We start from the raw sequence: 14,371 nt of genomic DNA, 5'->3' as shown, positions 1-14,371 counted from the left end.
ATTTATGACACCTTGTAAACAGTATAAGCATCATCAAAAGTTTGTTTAAAAGTACCCATATGAATACACATGTACAGAAAAAGCCTGAAAATAATACACTTTAGCTTTCATCTATATTTTCTGTAGTACTCTTTTTGTGTGGTTTTTACACTCTTCTACCAGCAATATCTATTATTTTGGTAATAAGAAAAAAAATGGTCTATGTTATATTTTAAAAACACAAGGCTCAAAGGAAATTTAGTGTGGAACAGAAGAAAGAGCACAGGAAGGGCCTGGGTGCTCATCTTGCCTCTATCATTCATTCCTGGGTCCAAGCAAATCAGTGGACTTCTCTAGACCTATGTTCCTGTCTTTGGAAAGTAAAAATGGTGGAGTTGGTGTGGTGAAATTTAAAGACAGCAAAACAAAGGACAGATAGCCAAGAGATATTTTTGAAAGGCCCTTTCAGCAGAGGCTAAGAAAAGCACAAATGATACATCTTATTTCCTCAACCATAAAATAAGGGGAAATTAGTTTTACTACTGAGAATATTTCAACATGTGATTGAAGCAAGTATAAAGGTCAAAAGAGACGAAGTATTTAGTGAAATAATACTGATTTGATTTTTTGCATTTTCTTCATGTAGTTTTGCTGGTGACTGGAATACACTCAAATCAAGAAATGATGAAAAAAATGAAAAGGCCCAAATTCAGTAAGTAAAGCTGCAATTCCTCACTAGTACAAGCAAGACTTGTGTCTCCCATGCGGAAGACTGTCACACTGTATCAGTTAATTTGGAAAGTTTGGGTTATTTTTTTTTTTGTTTTGGGGTTGGGTTTTATTTTCTTACCTCAATTACTTTGCACTCAGACTAATTAGTGATGATTCTTAGTACCCTTTTGACTGTAGCCCACCAGGCTTCTCTGTCCATTGGATTTTTCGGGCAAGAATACTGGAGTGGGTTGCCATTTCCTTCTCCAGAGGTTCTTCCTGATCCAGGGATTGAACCCATGTCTCCTGTGTCTCCTGCACTAGCAGGTGAATTCTTTACCCACTGAGCCATCAGAGAAGTCCATTATTGGTTTTCTATTTTATTCCAAAAAGCATTTGATACAAGTTCTTATTTTAGGGTAGATATGTTTCACTACATTAGAAAAATTCAAAATGTATATACAAAGCCAGACAACACTATGACTAATCTGAAATAGGCATTTTTCTGCCACAGAAATGCTGTCTCAATTCCCCATACCAGAAAATTCAGTCTGGCTAATGCAAAAGTCCAGCAAAGCTGCCCACCTTCCAGAATGCCCTGGGGTCAGTGGGTAATCTCACAAAAAACTTCACACCCCATCAGTGAAAAGAGGAATAATTAACTTCATTTTTGGCTTCTAGTTAAGATTAGACAACAGAAAATCCAAAATAATCATAGATTAAATAAGACTGAAGTTCCTTTCTCTCTCCTATAAACATAGTCTAGGCTTTTATGGAAGCTTCACAATCTTCAGGGACCCATACTTCTATTTTGCTGTTCTGCTTTTCCCAATGTGGCTCTCAACTCTTTGTCGAAAGTAGCTACCCCAGCTCCAACCAGCATGTCTACATTCCAGTCAGTAGGAAGGGATGAAGAAGGTTACATATTTACTCCCTTTAAAGATAAGTCCAGGAAGTCAAATACACCACTTCAACCTAAATACCATTGACCAGCATTCAGGGAGAATAGAAATGTCTTGATTTCAAGCATCTACATGTCTCCTAAATGCAAGGTGTTCTATTATTAGGAAAGAAGAGAAAATAGATGTTGGGGGGGAAACTAGCAGGATGGGACATAAATGGAAAAATCTCACACTCAAATATTCTGAGCACACTGAACTACCTGGATGTGGATTTGTAGACTTGATGGAGGCTTGAATTAAGGTATATTTTTGAAGGACCATAAAAGAAAGACCTTAGGTACATTCAGTGTTCTGTGCTCTCTACAACAGAAACTTCTGTTTAGGCATTAGATTTAGGTGCTTTGAACCCAGCAACATTAAAATCCTAAAATAGAAGAAGAGATGTTTCACACAGCATTTTTTTTTCTGTTCCTTTAAGCTGTTTGTGCACGACTTCCTGTTGAAATGAGACCAAAAGGGCAGCCATCCATAGCCTCCTAGCCTGAAATACTAAAAAGGAATTAGTTGTTTATTTATTCCCGTCAAGGCTGAGAGCCAAGAGAATTGGCCCAGGGGCAGATGTGTGTTCAAAACAGTGATTGGGCTAATATGGAGACAAATGCACACCCAAGTATGAATTCCTTTGGGTTGTTTCCAGTATCTTCATTGAGTCACATACAAAAATCATGAAAGATTCCATGATTACCATGACAACAGTTTTCAGTGACTATGAAAGTCTGTGCTAAACGACCCAAGGGGAAACCTCTTAGAGAGATCTCAAATGGATTGAATTTCTGACATGCTAAATTCTAACCTTATTCACAAAATCTCCCTAGTGATACAGCACTTTTGAGTCAATATATGCATGAAGTTTTTTCTCTAATTAGAAACTCTGTCACAGTCATTAAAAAAGCGGGGAAAGATAGATACAGTGAAAGTAATAGGATATTCCCAAAGTATGGTTATATCTGATTCTTTGCCTCAGGAGTATTTCCAAATTGTAGTCTATAGCTTGAGGCCAACGTAATTTTCATTTTTTTCTATTCAACGTTGTTAATCTGCCACCGGGGCAGGTGACTGATAGCAAGGGAGGCACATCATTCATTCATCTGACAAGTATTGATTTGGTGCCAGCCAAGTACCAGGTACTGTTACACACTCAGATACAACAGTGATTCAGACTCAGACTTTGCCCTCACAGAGCTCAAAATCTAGAGAGGAAGAAAGACAAGTCACCAGGCAACTATGATGTCTTATATAAATGCTAGACCTTGGGAGCTAAAGGTACTCCATGAATAGAGAGAAAAAAAGTTATGTATCTGGGAGGGTTTCCTGGAGGAAGTGACGCACCAACACTGATATCTGAAGGCCAAATAGGGATTGATCAGGCAAACAGGAAGAGAAGAGAGTGTTACACACAGAAAGAAAAAAGCATCTCCAAGGCCTAAAGAACAGAAAGAGCTAAAAAATTAGTTTAGTATGACTGAGGTTTAGAGCGGGAGGCAAATGTGTTGAGATGAGAGATGGAGGGGTAAGCAGGCACCAGATCACAAAGAGCTTTGTTACTGTATTCAGCAATCTGGAGTTCATCATGAAGGCAATGGGGAGTATTTCAGTGCAGGTTATTTACGCTCAGTTAGCAGAAATCCAAGGGCGATTTACGTAAGCAAAAAAGGAGATTTTTGTAGGACAAGAAGTATCTCGCAGAACCCAAGGCTGGAAGGGCAGATGGAACTCACTAGGACTGTACCCCAGGCAGAAAGACCTCAAGAATGGGTGCCTCTACTCCTCTCTATGTATCTGCCTCACTGTCCAAGCCCCCAGCCCACCCCCACCACACACCTCCCCCCCCCCCCCCACCAACTCTGCTTCATGCAGACCATGTCTCAGTCTTGATTTCAAATTCCTGGGAGAGAAACTCTAACTACAGCAGCATAGGCTGGGAGGGTGGTTTTCAAAGAAGAGTAGAATGGTTAGGGTTGTGTTAGGGAGGTAAAACAATCCTGCCAGGAAAAAGCAACAAAATCCCTTTGTCCAGATATATGAAGAGAGAAGAGAGAGAACACAATATATTAGTGAGTTAGTATTACAAATAGACACGTGTGTACAGATAGGATGAAAGTAGCTGCCAAGTCTCAACAGAATTTCACACCAACTTATACAGTGAAGTGGAAGACAGAACAATTACAACTTCTCTTAACTCCAGGAAAGATAAATGCAGGTACCTGCTGAGTGTCTTTTGTATACCCAGAGAGCTCTAAGCTCCTTCTGGAGGTAAGTATCAATATTTACTTCTGATCCAAGGATCAGAAGTCTGGAGACCTTGCACTCTGATGCCTGGTGAAATTGGAGAACTGCTGGACTAGACGTACATAAGCTCAGGGCTGCTTATAGATGTAAATGTGAAACCATGGGACCTTTCAGTGCCCTCTGTTTCTTTCCTAGCCCACCCTCAATTCTTTCCAGTGTTTATTCAGGACTAAAAGTCTTCACCACCCAGAGGGCTGAGGGTAAAATAACAAGGGGGAGGTCATTTGAGAGTTTTGCTCAGTGGACAGTTTACTGACACCTACTCTGCATGTAGAACTACTTTCAGCTCCTGAAGATCTAATGATCAGACATGGTGCCATGAGCTGGCAGAGCCAGATCTGAAATTCAGGTCTCTGTGAGGCTCAAGCCCAGATGCCTTCCCAGTGCCTTGTCCCAGACTAGCCAGAATTTAGGAATGAAGTATCGGGTTGACCAAAAAGTTCATTTGGGTTTTTCTGTAGCATCTTACGGAAAAACCCGAATGACTTTTTTTTGATTAACCCAATATCTGTTGTCTAGAAGCAGATGAGGTGCTAAGATAATCAAGGGCTGACCAAATAGGAAGTAAAAGAGAAGACATGTGGGACAATAGAGGAAATGTGGGAAAACAGAAAAAAGGAGTTTCTTCCTTTGACTTGGCCTGAGACCTTGCACCACACCTGTGTATCTCTTCTGTCTCTGCAGAGGCTTACTGTTACTTTAGGTAACTGTCATTTTCTCTCCTCCTTACTTCCTCTGCTTTCTCATTTCTTTTTCTTCTCAATTCTTTTTCCTTCTATTTCTTTGGTCTACTCATCGCCTCCCAGGGTCCCTTATGGATGTTCCTCAGCTTCATTGGCGGATCTTTGGACCAAGAAGGTAGTACATGTTGAAAATAATCTCACATGGGAGTTTTACAAAAGAGAAAGCAAAGATAAAAACAGTGGAACTAGTTCTTACAGCTCTGCTCCTCCCACTCATATGACCATTCATTCCAGGCCAGTATTTTGCTGTCACGTACAGAGTTGTACTGGGTACAATTTTCTTCTGTCACTTGACTTATCACATCACCTTATTTTATAAATCAAATCAAGTCTGACTCCAAACTGCCAATTGCCAAGGGCAGAGATATTAAAATTCCCTCATTAGTGGGCTTCCTCCCTCCCAGCTCCAGTCCTCGGGAGCCTTGTACAATCTACAACATTCAGGGAGAGCCCCTGGACTGTTCAGTGTCCAAACCCATGTTATTCCTAGAAGCTGAATAGCTCCCCCATTTCATAAATGGTGGGATCTTGGAAATGTGGGGAAGCCTCATGCTTAAGGTTCTACCCAGAGGGGCACCACCCCAGGTATTGTCCCAAAGTGATGCTCACCCAAGGCAACTGTTAGGGAACAGAGGCATTTCCCTTACTGGGACCTACCCGCTCACTCCCACTTTCCCAGTCATGGAAGGTCATTTTTTCTCGATCACTCTTTGGACTGGCCAAGCCCAACCCCCTCAAACAAGGAGGATTTAGAGTATTTAATTCCCAAAGCCTTGAGGAAGGGTTGCCAGGTAACCCCTGCCCTCTCCCTTGCAACTCTGAGCCCCAAATAGGAGAACACAAAAATCTGACTACCTTCTTGGAACAGAAAGAGAGGAAAATACAATAAAAATAAGCATAAGTTAGTATGAAGAAGGAAATGGCAACTCACTCCAGTAGTCTTGCCTGGGAAATCCCATGGACAAAGGATCCTGGCAGACTACAGTCCATGAGGTCGCAAAGAGTCAGACATGACTGAGCACACGCACACAAATGTCTTAGTAAATTAACCTGCTGTATGGTGCAGAGTAAAGTTTACCATACTGTACAAAATGAGAGTTTTATCAAGTTTTTTGTACACAGGTGACTTTTTCAAGGCTCTCATTTCCCTGCTATGTTTTGGAACCATAGATCTGACCTTACTCACAGGCACGTCACTGATGTATTTAGTCAGCATAAACCTATTCACACAGTTCCTGACAAATGGCCAAAATGCAGTTGCATTTTCTTCATCATTGAATAGTACAAATAAAGGTTGAAGGATTTAGCTGTGTTCGTGAAACGCTTCTCCTAAAGTAGTCGAGATATCTTGTGGATTTTAAGGATTAACGTCATTTATGTGTAGATTCCACATTCAAAAGAGGCTTTCTCTTCAACTCATGAGCTTTTCAGCCCATACTGTAATAAACACATCATACTTTTCCCCATAAGTTATGGGGAACAACTCTAGCAAAGTCCCTGACTGGCAGAGTTCCTATGCTAGAGAGAGAAAAGCTTTTAAGTTGCAAAATCTCTTCCATAGCATTTCTATATGTAAGGAAGCCCCAGGAGAGCTCCAGAAGCAATGGACTTAGTCTAAAGTGGGGTCAGATGAGATAAGTGTTACCCAGGTGAGAGCTGTGGTGATTAACTCCAACATATTATTGCCTGCCCATTCTGCAAAGTCTCTGACTTCACTGAGCACCTGATCTCATTTGGGTAAAATAAAATTATGCACAGGAAAGCCTTCCTGGACCCAACAGCCACTGCCAACACACCAAAAACCAGTTTACATGGCTCCAGAGTACACTATACTTTCTCTACTGTTGACTTACTGCACATTATTAAAAGAGCTTTTAAAATACATATATATATATACAATCTGTCTTTTCAACTAGACCAAAATCACCATGAACACATAATTAGTGCTCATTAGGTATTTGCTGGATGAATGAACAGCAGAATGAAATAGAACAACAGCAATGAAACAAAACACTATAAAATAAAGCAAAATGTGGTAATGCTACAAAAGAATAACAAGGGGACTACAATAGGATTCAAAGGGCCTCCCAGGTGACACCAGTGGTAAAGAACTCATCTGCCAATGCAGCAGACATCAAAGACTTCAGTTCGATCACTGGGTCAGGAAGATCTCCTAGAGGAGGGCATGGCAATTCACCCCAGTATTTTTGCCTGGAGAATCCCATGGACAGAGGAGCTTGGTGGGCCACAGTCCATGGGGTCACAGAGAGTCAGACACGCCTGAAAAGACTTAGCATGCACACACAATAGTATTCACACTGGTTCCTTGAAGGACTATTTGAGGTAGGACATGAAAAATCAGTGGAATTTTACAGGCAGAGCTACATGGGAAGGCTTTCTAGGCTTTCCATATATCGTGAGTGAGACGGCATCGGGAAATAGTGAGTGGCATGATTTGGCTTAACTGTTGGGGCATCATGGGAGATGCAGCTGGAAGATGGGTTGCTGCTGCTGCTGCTAAGTCGCTTCAGTCGTGTCCGACTCTGTGCGACCCAGTAGACGGCAGCCCACTAGGCTCCGCCGTCCCTGGGATTCTCCAGGCAAGAATACTGAAGTGGGTTGCCATTTCCTTCTCCAGTGCATGAAAGGGAAAAGTGAAAGTGAAGTTGCTCATTCGTGTCCAACTCTTAGCGAACCCATGGACTGTAGCCTACCAGGCTCCTCCGTCCATAGGATTTTCCAGGCAAGAGTACTGGAGTGGGCTAGGAAATGTCAGTCTGAGAAGCTTTGTTCTTTGCCATTCCTTAGAGGGTGGGGACACAGAGAGTGTTTTGAGCAGGAAATCTACATGATGAAGACAACAGTCAGCAAGATAAACAGCAAGATATTCCCTGCAGGCAGTGAAACCACATTCTGAAATATTTCCATTATATTGGAGTCTGTTGAAATACACTTAGCTTGGGGTGAAATGTATTACCTTTTATTCTCATCAGTTCAGTTCAGTTCATTTCAGTCGCTCAGTTGTGTCCGACTCTTTGTGATCCCATGAATTGCAGCACGCCAGGCCTCTCTGTCCATCACCAACTCCCGGAGTCTACCCAAACCCATATCCATCGAGTCAGTGATGCCATCCAACCATCTCATCCTCTGTCGTCCCCTTCTCCTCCTGCCCCCAATCCTTCCCAGCATTAGGGTCTTTTCCAATGAGTCAACTCTTCGCATGAGGTGGCCAAAGTATTGGAGTTTCAGCTTCAACATCAGTCCTTCCAATGAACACCCAGGATTGATCTCCTGTAGGATGGATTAATTGGATCTCCTTGCAGTCCAAGGGACTCTCAAGAGTCTTCTCCAACACCACAGTTCAAAAGCATCAATTCTGCGGTGCTCAGCTTTCTTCACCGTCCAACTCTCACATCCATACTTGACCACTGGAAAAACCATAGCCTTAACTAGATGGACTTTTGTTGGCAAAGTAATGTCTCTGCTTTTCAATATGCTATCTAGGTTGGCCATAACCTTCCTTCCAAGGAGCAAGCGTCTTTTAATTTCATGGCTGCAATTTATTCTCATAGTTCTCTCCAATAAGTTAACCTTAATACCATGTAAGGCATGGAAATATTTTTGCAATCAACCTTGAAAGGGGGGATAATTCCCAGAGGTACTACCTCAGTATGAGGAGGTAACTGTTCTGGGACTTGGTTATTGATTGTATTGGAGCTATTGAAGACATACGGCTCTGTGCTTGTAGGATCTGGGTATAGCACACACACAGCTTTCTCACTGAGCTCACATGTTGTCAGCTGTAGCAACCGGTAGGTAACCCTCAATGTTTTCTTGCTCTTTAGGTGTTGGTACCAAGAACACACTTGGTTCCAACACCAGTGTCTTCACACAGATTGGTGCCTGTGCCCTCTCTCAAACCATGAAAAAGGAAGTGGATTAACTTCTAGTCCTCCTTCTGGTGTGTAGGGGAAAAAGAAGGCTGACTCTCTGCTGCAGACTTTTAGTTGAATAAATTCTACCATGGCAATCCTCAGAAATAACAGGCAAAGAATGCAAGGAAAATTGCACTAGAAGAGTTGCCTTGCAAGTGTTAGGGATAAATGCACAGATGTGTACAGATACACACAAATGCACACGAACACACCCACACAGACAACCTATTTGCAAGACATTTCCTGTATTCACCCACTAGTGGTGGTCAGTGATCTTTAAGTTCAGAAAAGCCTTGCAGGATTAGAGCAGGGAGGCAACAGTTTAGCTCCTTCTCTTCAGTAGTGGGAGAAGCACCCAAGGGGAGCTGGCAAAGCTATGTGCCTGGAGCCCCGGGGCGCGAGTTCAGGGCCTGGCTCTGCTACTTGGCACCTGAGCTTGAACAAGCAAACATCTCTCTGGAAAATAAGGACAATATGCCTCTCAGGGTTTTGTAAGAGTCAAGTGAAAATTATGTATTACAGTCCCTTCTAAATTAAAAGTGGGTTACTTTTAGGGACATCCCTGGCGGTCCAGTGGTTAAGAGTCCACACTCCCACTGCAGGCAACAGGTTCTATCCCTGGTCAGGGAACTAAGCTCTCATATGCCTTGTGGTGCAGCCAAAAAATTTTTTAAAGAGTAGGTTATTTTTAGACATACAAATTTCTGCAATTGCCCAAAAGCTGTGTCACCACAGGCATATTAACCTCTGTCATTCAATCACTCTTTTATCTGTGGTGCATGGATGAAGGTGTTTTCTCAAGGCTGACAAAAACACTAGCTAGAAGGACCAATCTTTATAGGCTTTTTGACATGCTTAGAGCTGGAGCTTGGATCTATTTATTGAGGCAAGTGTCTGTTACTAGCTTTGTCTTTATAAACCCTTTTCATCACACATCCTAGGTTTCCCTCAACTGTTGCATCCTGAGAAATCTTTTATACAAAAGGGAAAATACTTATTTAACCCCTAATACTCCCCATGGAGGGGACTATGGAAAGGCCTTAAAGATTTTGGAATTTTTCCTCAAGGCAGCGAAAAGGTACTGATAGATTTTGATCAAAGATTCAACATGGTCATCTAGCAATCACACTCCAGGGTATATATCTGGACAAAACTGTAATTCAAGAAGATACATGCCTCCCTATGTTCATAGCAGCACTATTTACAATAGTCAAAATACGTTAACAACCTAAATGTCCACCGATAGATGAATGGATAGAGAAAATGTGGTGTGTACATATATATATATAATGCAATACTACTCAGCCATAAAAAGAGTAAAATAATGCCATTTGCAGCAACATGGATGGATGTAGAGATTATCATCCTAAGTGAAGTAAGTCAGACAGAGAAAGACAAATATCATAGATATCACCCGTATGTGGAATCTAAAATATGACACAAATGAACTTATCAGTGAAACAGAAACAGACTCACAGATATGAGAACAGACTTGAGGTTGCCAAGAGGGAAGAGAAGGTGAGTGAGGAAAGGATTGAGCATTTGGGGTTAGTAGATGCAAATGATTATGTATAGAATAGGGGCTTCCCAGTTGGCTCACTGGTAAAGAATCCACCTGCCAATGCAGGAGACATGGGTTTGATCCCTAGGCCGGGAAGGTCCCACATGCCTCAGAGCAACTAAGCATGTGCTCCACAACAAGAGAAACCACCACAACGAGAAGCCTGAGTACCACAACTAGAGAGTAGCCCTCACTCACCGCAGCTAAAGAAAAGCCCAGGCAGCAACAAAGACCCAGAGCAGCCTAAATAAATAAATAAAAAATTTTTTAAAAATGATTATGTATAGGATGGATAAACAGTAAGGTCCTCCCATCTAGCACAGGGAACTATACTCAATATCCTGTGATAAATGATAATTGAAAAGAATATATATATGTAAAACTGAATCACTTTGCTGTACAACAGAAATTAACATGACACTTTAAATAAACTATACTTCAGTAACATAAATTTTTTAAAAAGATTCAACATGGTCAAAGACTGTTTAAGCAAAATGGAAAAGAATCTTTGCAAAAGAATTTGCTGCCAAGGAAGAATTAATATGATCTGGTCACTGATGTCAGGATCAAGGAGAAGGAAGCTTTCATCTTAAAATTTTATTTGGTGGTCATTTTGTTTCATTAACATTTTTACATGATTTTCTTAAAAATAGAATTTTACTCTAATTGAATATCACAATCCAACAAAATTAAGTTTCATATCAAAACTGCTTATGCATAAGTGCTTTTATGTTATAATAATTCTTTCTCATTAACAGCCAGGAGGCAAGCTTATCACAGCCTTCTCTAATTGATGAGGAAATTTGTTTTCCCAAAGCAATGTGGTTTGCCTGGAAAACCACATTCACTGAAAAGATGAATAGAAAATAAGCAGGAGATTATACAGTTTGATTTGGCCTCTACATCATCGGCTTATTGTATGTGACATCATCCAATAATCACTCTATTATTAGGTCAGGCAGAAAACCCAACTTAGAGCAGAAATATCTGCAGTCGTGCCTCTAAGATCCCAATGTTGCATGAAAGTGGAGGCTCAGACAGTACCTGTTTTGCTTCTGAGATCAGTACAGCAGACCCATTGCCTCAGTGAACAACATCTAAAAATTATCGCTAGTTCTTGCCATCTGGGTTGCAAATGGTTCTCTTTTCCCTGTGTCTAGTGTCAAGGTCCTCTGGGAAGAACAGATTCTGAGATGCTCTGATTTGAGTTCCATCGAGAAAATGATAACAGCCCTGAGAAGGCAAGGTAACCTTAAGGAATCATATGAGGTGGAACCAGAGCAAACGGCCAGGAAACAAGTCTCTGAGCAGCTTCCACTCGAGTAGTTCTGGGCTCCCCCAGAACTCTGGGCTCTGTAACTTTAGCCCAGGGTTTTCTCGCTTCCACTCACAAAAGTACACTCAGGAAGGAATGAAATCAAGCACATATAATCAAGAACATTGGAAGAACAGGGCGCAATGACAAAGCATGTCTAAAGGTCAAATATTTGTTCGATTTGTACAGAAAATTAAGCTGGAGAGAGTGAGCTAATTATAATTTCAGAGTGATGGCCAAAATCATTGGAAAGTGTAATATCTAAATCCAGCCAACAAGAAGCAGTCATTTGCATCTTTTTGGCCGCTCTTTGTTTGAGTATATGGAAACCACGGTTTATTCCTTTACAGTATTTTCCCACTTATTTGTGAAGTAGTCTGTTTTCTTGCAACCTTCTAAGAGTCATCCATCCATCCACTTAAGGCCCAAATGAAATGATTTATCTCTGGATTTCTTCTGCATACTTTTGAACTATCCCACTTTACAGCTGATAGTTAGCAGATGCAAATGATTATGTGTAGGATGGGGGCTTCCCTGTGGCTCACTGATAAAGTATCCACCTGCCAGTGCAGAAGACACAGGTTTGATCCCTAGTCTGGGAAGATCCCACATGCCTTCCCAGAAGTTTTCCTTTCTCTCTTTCTCCTTTGTTGTTTAGGTTCATTTTCATCTATCTTTGTGTTTCCTCTCAAAAGTGCAGAAATAATGCTTCCTTCAGAGGAAAAGTCAAAATTAAGGCAGCTCAAAAAGTATCTGCCTCAGGTCTGAAGGGAGCAGGGAGGCACTGATTTGGCAAGTAAGGCTCAGGGGACAGTGAATAGTACATCTTCAAAGTATACGAGTGTACATGCTTGATTTCATTTTATCCCCCCTCCCACTATCGTGGGGTGAATTAATTCACCAATTTCTAATCCAACTGGATGCAGATAAAGCAGAAGATCTAATTGGAGGGACTGCCCCAGGCCTTTGTGAAAGCAAGACAAAACAAACAAACAAATTCCCCCCAAAGGAAGGGGTTAGTTGAGGGTGGGAATTGATGACCAGGAAGCAAAATATTCCCATGTGACACTTTTCCCCTTGTCATTTTAAGCTAACTATTTCATGGAAAATTCTACTGCCTGCGCACCTGTCTTGCTGTAGGTTTGATCACTGTATGACACTCATGCAACAAGCTTCTCCATAGCACTCCATTTACAACCCCAGAAGAGTTGGGTTGGCCTACCAGGAGGTCCAAAACCTCAAGATGCCAAAGTCACGCCCACATGGAATCCCAGGGCACAGAGCTGTCACTTCCTATTTCACACAACTAAGAGCCAAGAGGGAATGCTTTCGTTTTCTTTGCATCCAAGGGAGGAGCTGCATTCAGGAATGGGGCAGTGATCTGCAGAAGGGAGGAGAGTTGAACGCAGTTAGTTATACACCCAGTGATCCGACAATTAACCAGTTTTAGGAGAGGCTACACAGGCATCTTGCATCCCCAAATCGTCTGTTTAAAACAGTGCTCCGAGACTCAAAATAGTCCATGCAGCCTTGAGTATCAGGGTTTAGAAGAATGGAAGATAAAAAGAAAATAACTGGAGAGGAAGCAGCCTGTGGTGGGGAGAATGAAACCACAAAACCATTTTAAGCGCGGCGCTCCCCTCCTCCATGGGGACCACAAATTGTGTTAGCCTGTGATCACACTCAGCCCCCGGGCTCCCAGGAGGACTTCCATGCTGGCCCAGCCCTGTGCGGCCAGGACTGTCTGGGAGGGGTGTTTAGGAAAAGAGCAGCAGCTCTAACTTCAGCCCTCTCTCCAGTCTGAAGGAAATGCAGCTCTGACCCATTCAGGTACAAAAGAGTTAAAAAAAAAAAAATACATTTTGGATACAGCTGGAAACCATTAACAACTCTGAGAGCATCTCAGTAACCCAGTTAGAGGATGGGTGGCCTGGCAGAGATCCGGAATCTATGTTTGTAATCACTGACTCTCACCACTGGGCAGGGCCTTCTTTCCACCTCCCACCCAATGGAGACATCCCATCTTCAACTGTTCAGTCCCTGCCTGCCCCTTCCTTCAAGGGCAACTTCATTTACTAGAAAGTTCTTTTTAGCAAAAAAAAAGAAGAAAAGAAGACTCCATAGAAACCTCCCCTTCAGTTCTTGCTCAGTCCTATTTGTGACTTGCCTCCAAATGCTCGCCAAACACCCCATCTCTGCCAGGCAGCCCTTGCATCTGGTGGTTTCCAGTTCCCTCCTGCTTACTCTTTGAACGGTTGTTTGTGTTTCAGAGTTTCTTCTAGAGAATACATTCCTAGCTCCGGGGCATCAGCAAAGGATCTTCTAGGAGGCCTTTTCATTCAGGAGTTTTTGAGGGAAATTTTTTTCAGGGAAGACGCAGCCACACCCGCCTTTAGTTACTGCCACTAGAGGATCTATATCATCTCATCCCTAAGCAAGCTTGGGGCTCCAGCAGCCTTGCCGACTGACTATTGCTAGGTTGCCTACGGCATCACGAGGCCCAAGAGGAGGGAGGATGAATGAATGGGCTTCCCCAGGATGCTCAACAGGGCGGTCCCCAGCTTTCCACTGAGGTTTGAGGAAGAGGAGGAAAGATGTCCTACCTTGACCCTGGAGCTAGGACCCAGCCTCAAGGACCAAGACAAAAGATCGCTTTCATTATCTATCTCCCCAATTCAAAAACTCTCCAACGAGTCCCACCTCGTTCACAGAACACAAGCACTCAAGCTGCCTCCTCCTGGCCTGGCCCTGCCCATCCCTCTGCTCCCACCAGGCTCCAGCTGGGGTCTTGGCTGCTGTAGGCCCACCTTTTCCTAGCCAGTCCTGACCCAAAGCCCATGCTCTCTAACTCGCCCTTCCCCAATACCTTTCCTTCC

The 14,371-nt window shown here is 42.5% G+C and overlaps 1 protein-coding gene across 3 annotated transcripts in view; it reads left to right on the top strand.

Moving 5' to 3' along the window:
- Positions 1-14,371, top strand: part of VIT (vitrin) — a 127,022-nt gene that overhangs the window by 37,194 nt on the left and 75,457 nt on the right. For all 3 annotated transcript variants that reach the window (XR_014083673.1, XM_081596241.1, XM_081596242.1), the window contains exon 3: positions 626-691. Coding sequence is in view for 2 of the 3 variants with exons in the window: in XM_081596241.1 (XP_081452367.1) it covers positions 626-691 (66 nt within the window). In the remaining variant the exon portion in view is untranslated. The remainder of the gene's footprint in view (positions 1-625; positions 692-14,371) is intronic.

Source organism: Giraffa tippelskirchi, chromosome 4 (assembly GCF_054371585.1).
Source record: "Giraffa tippelskirchi isolate mGirTip1 chromosome 4, T2T-mGirTip1v1.2.pri, whole genome shotgun sequence".
In the NCBI taxonomy this organism is placed as follows: Eukaryota; Metazoa; Chordata; class Mammalia; order Artiodactyla; family Giraffidae; genus Giraffa; species Giraffa tippelskirchi.
The sequence above is the reverse complement of the archived record's forward strand: the minus strand, read 5'-3'. Positions and strand labels throughout refer to the sequence as shown.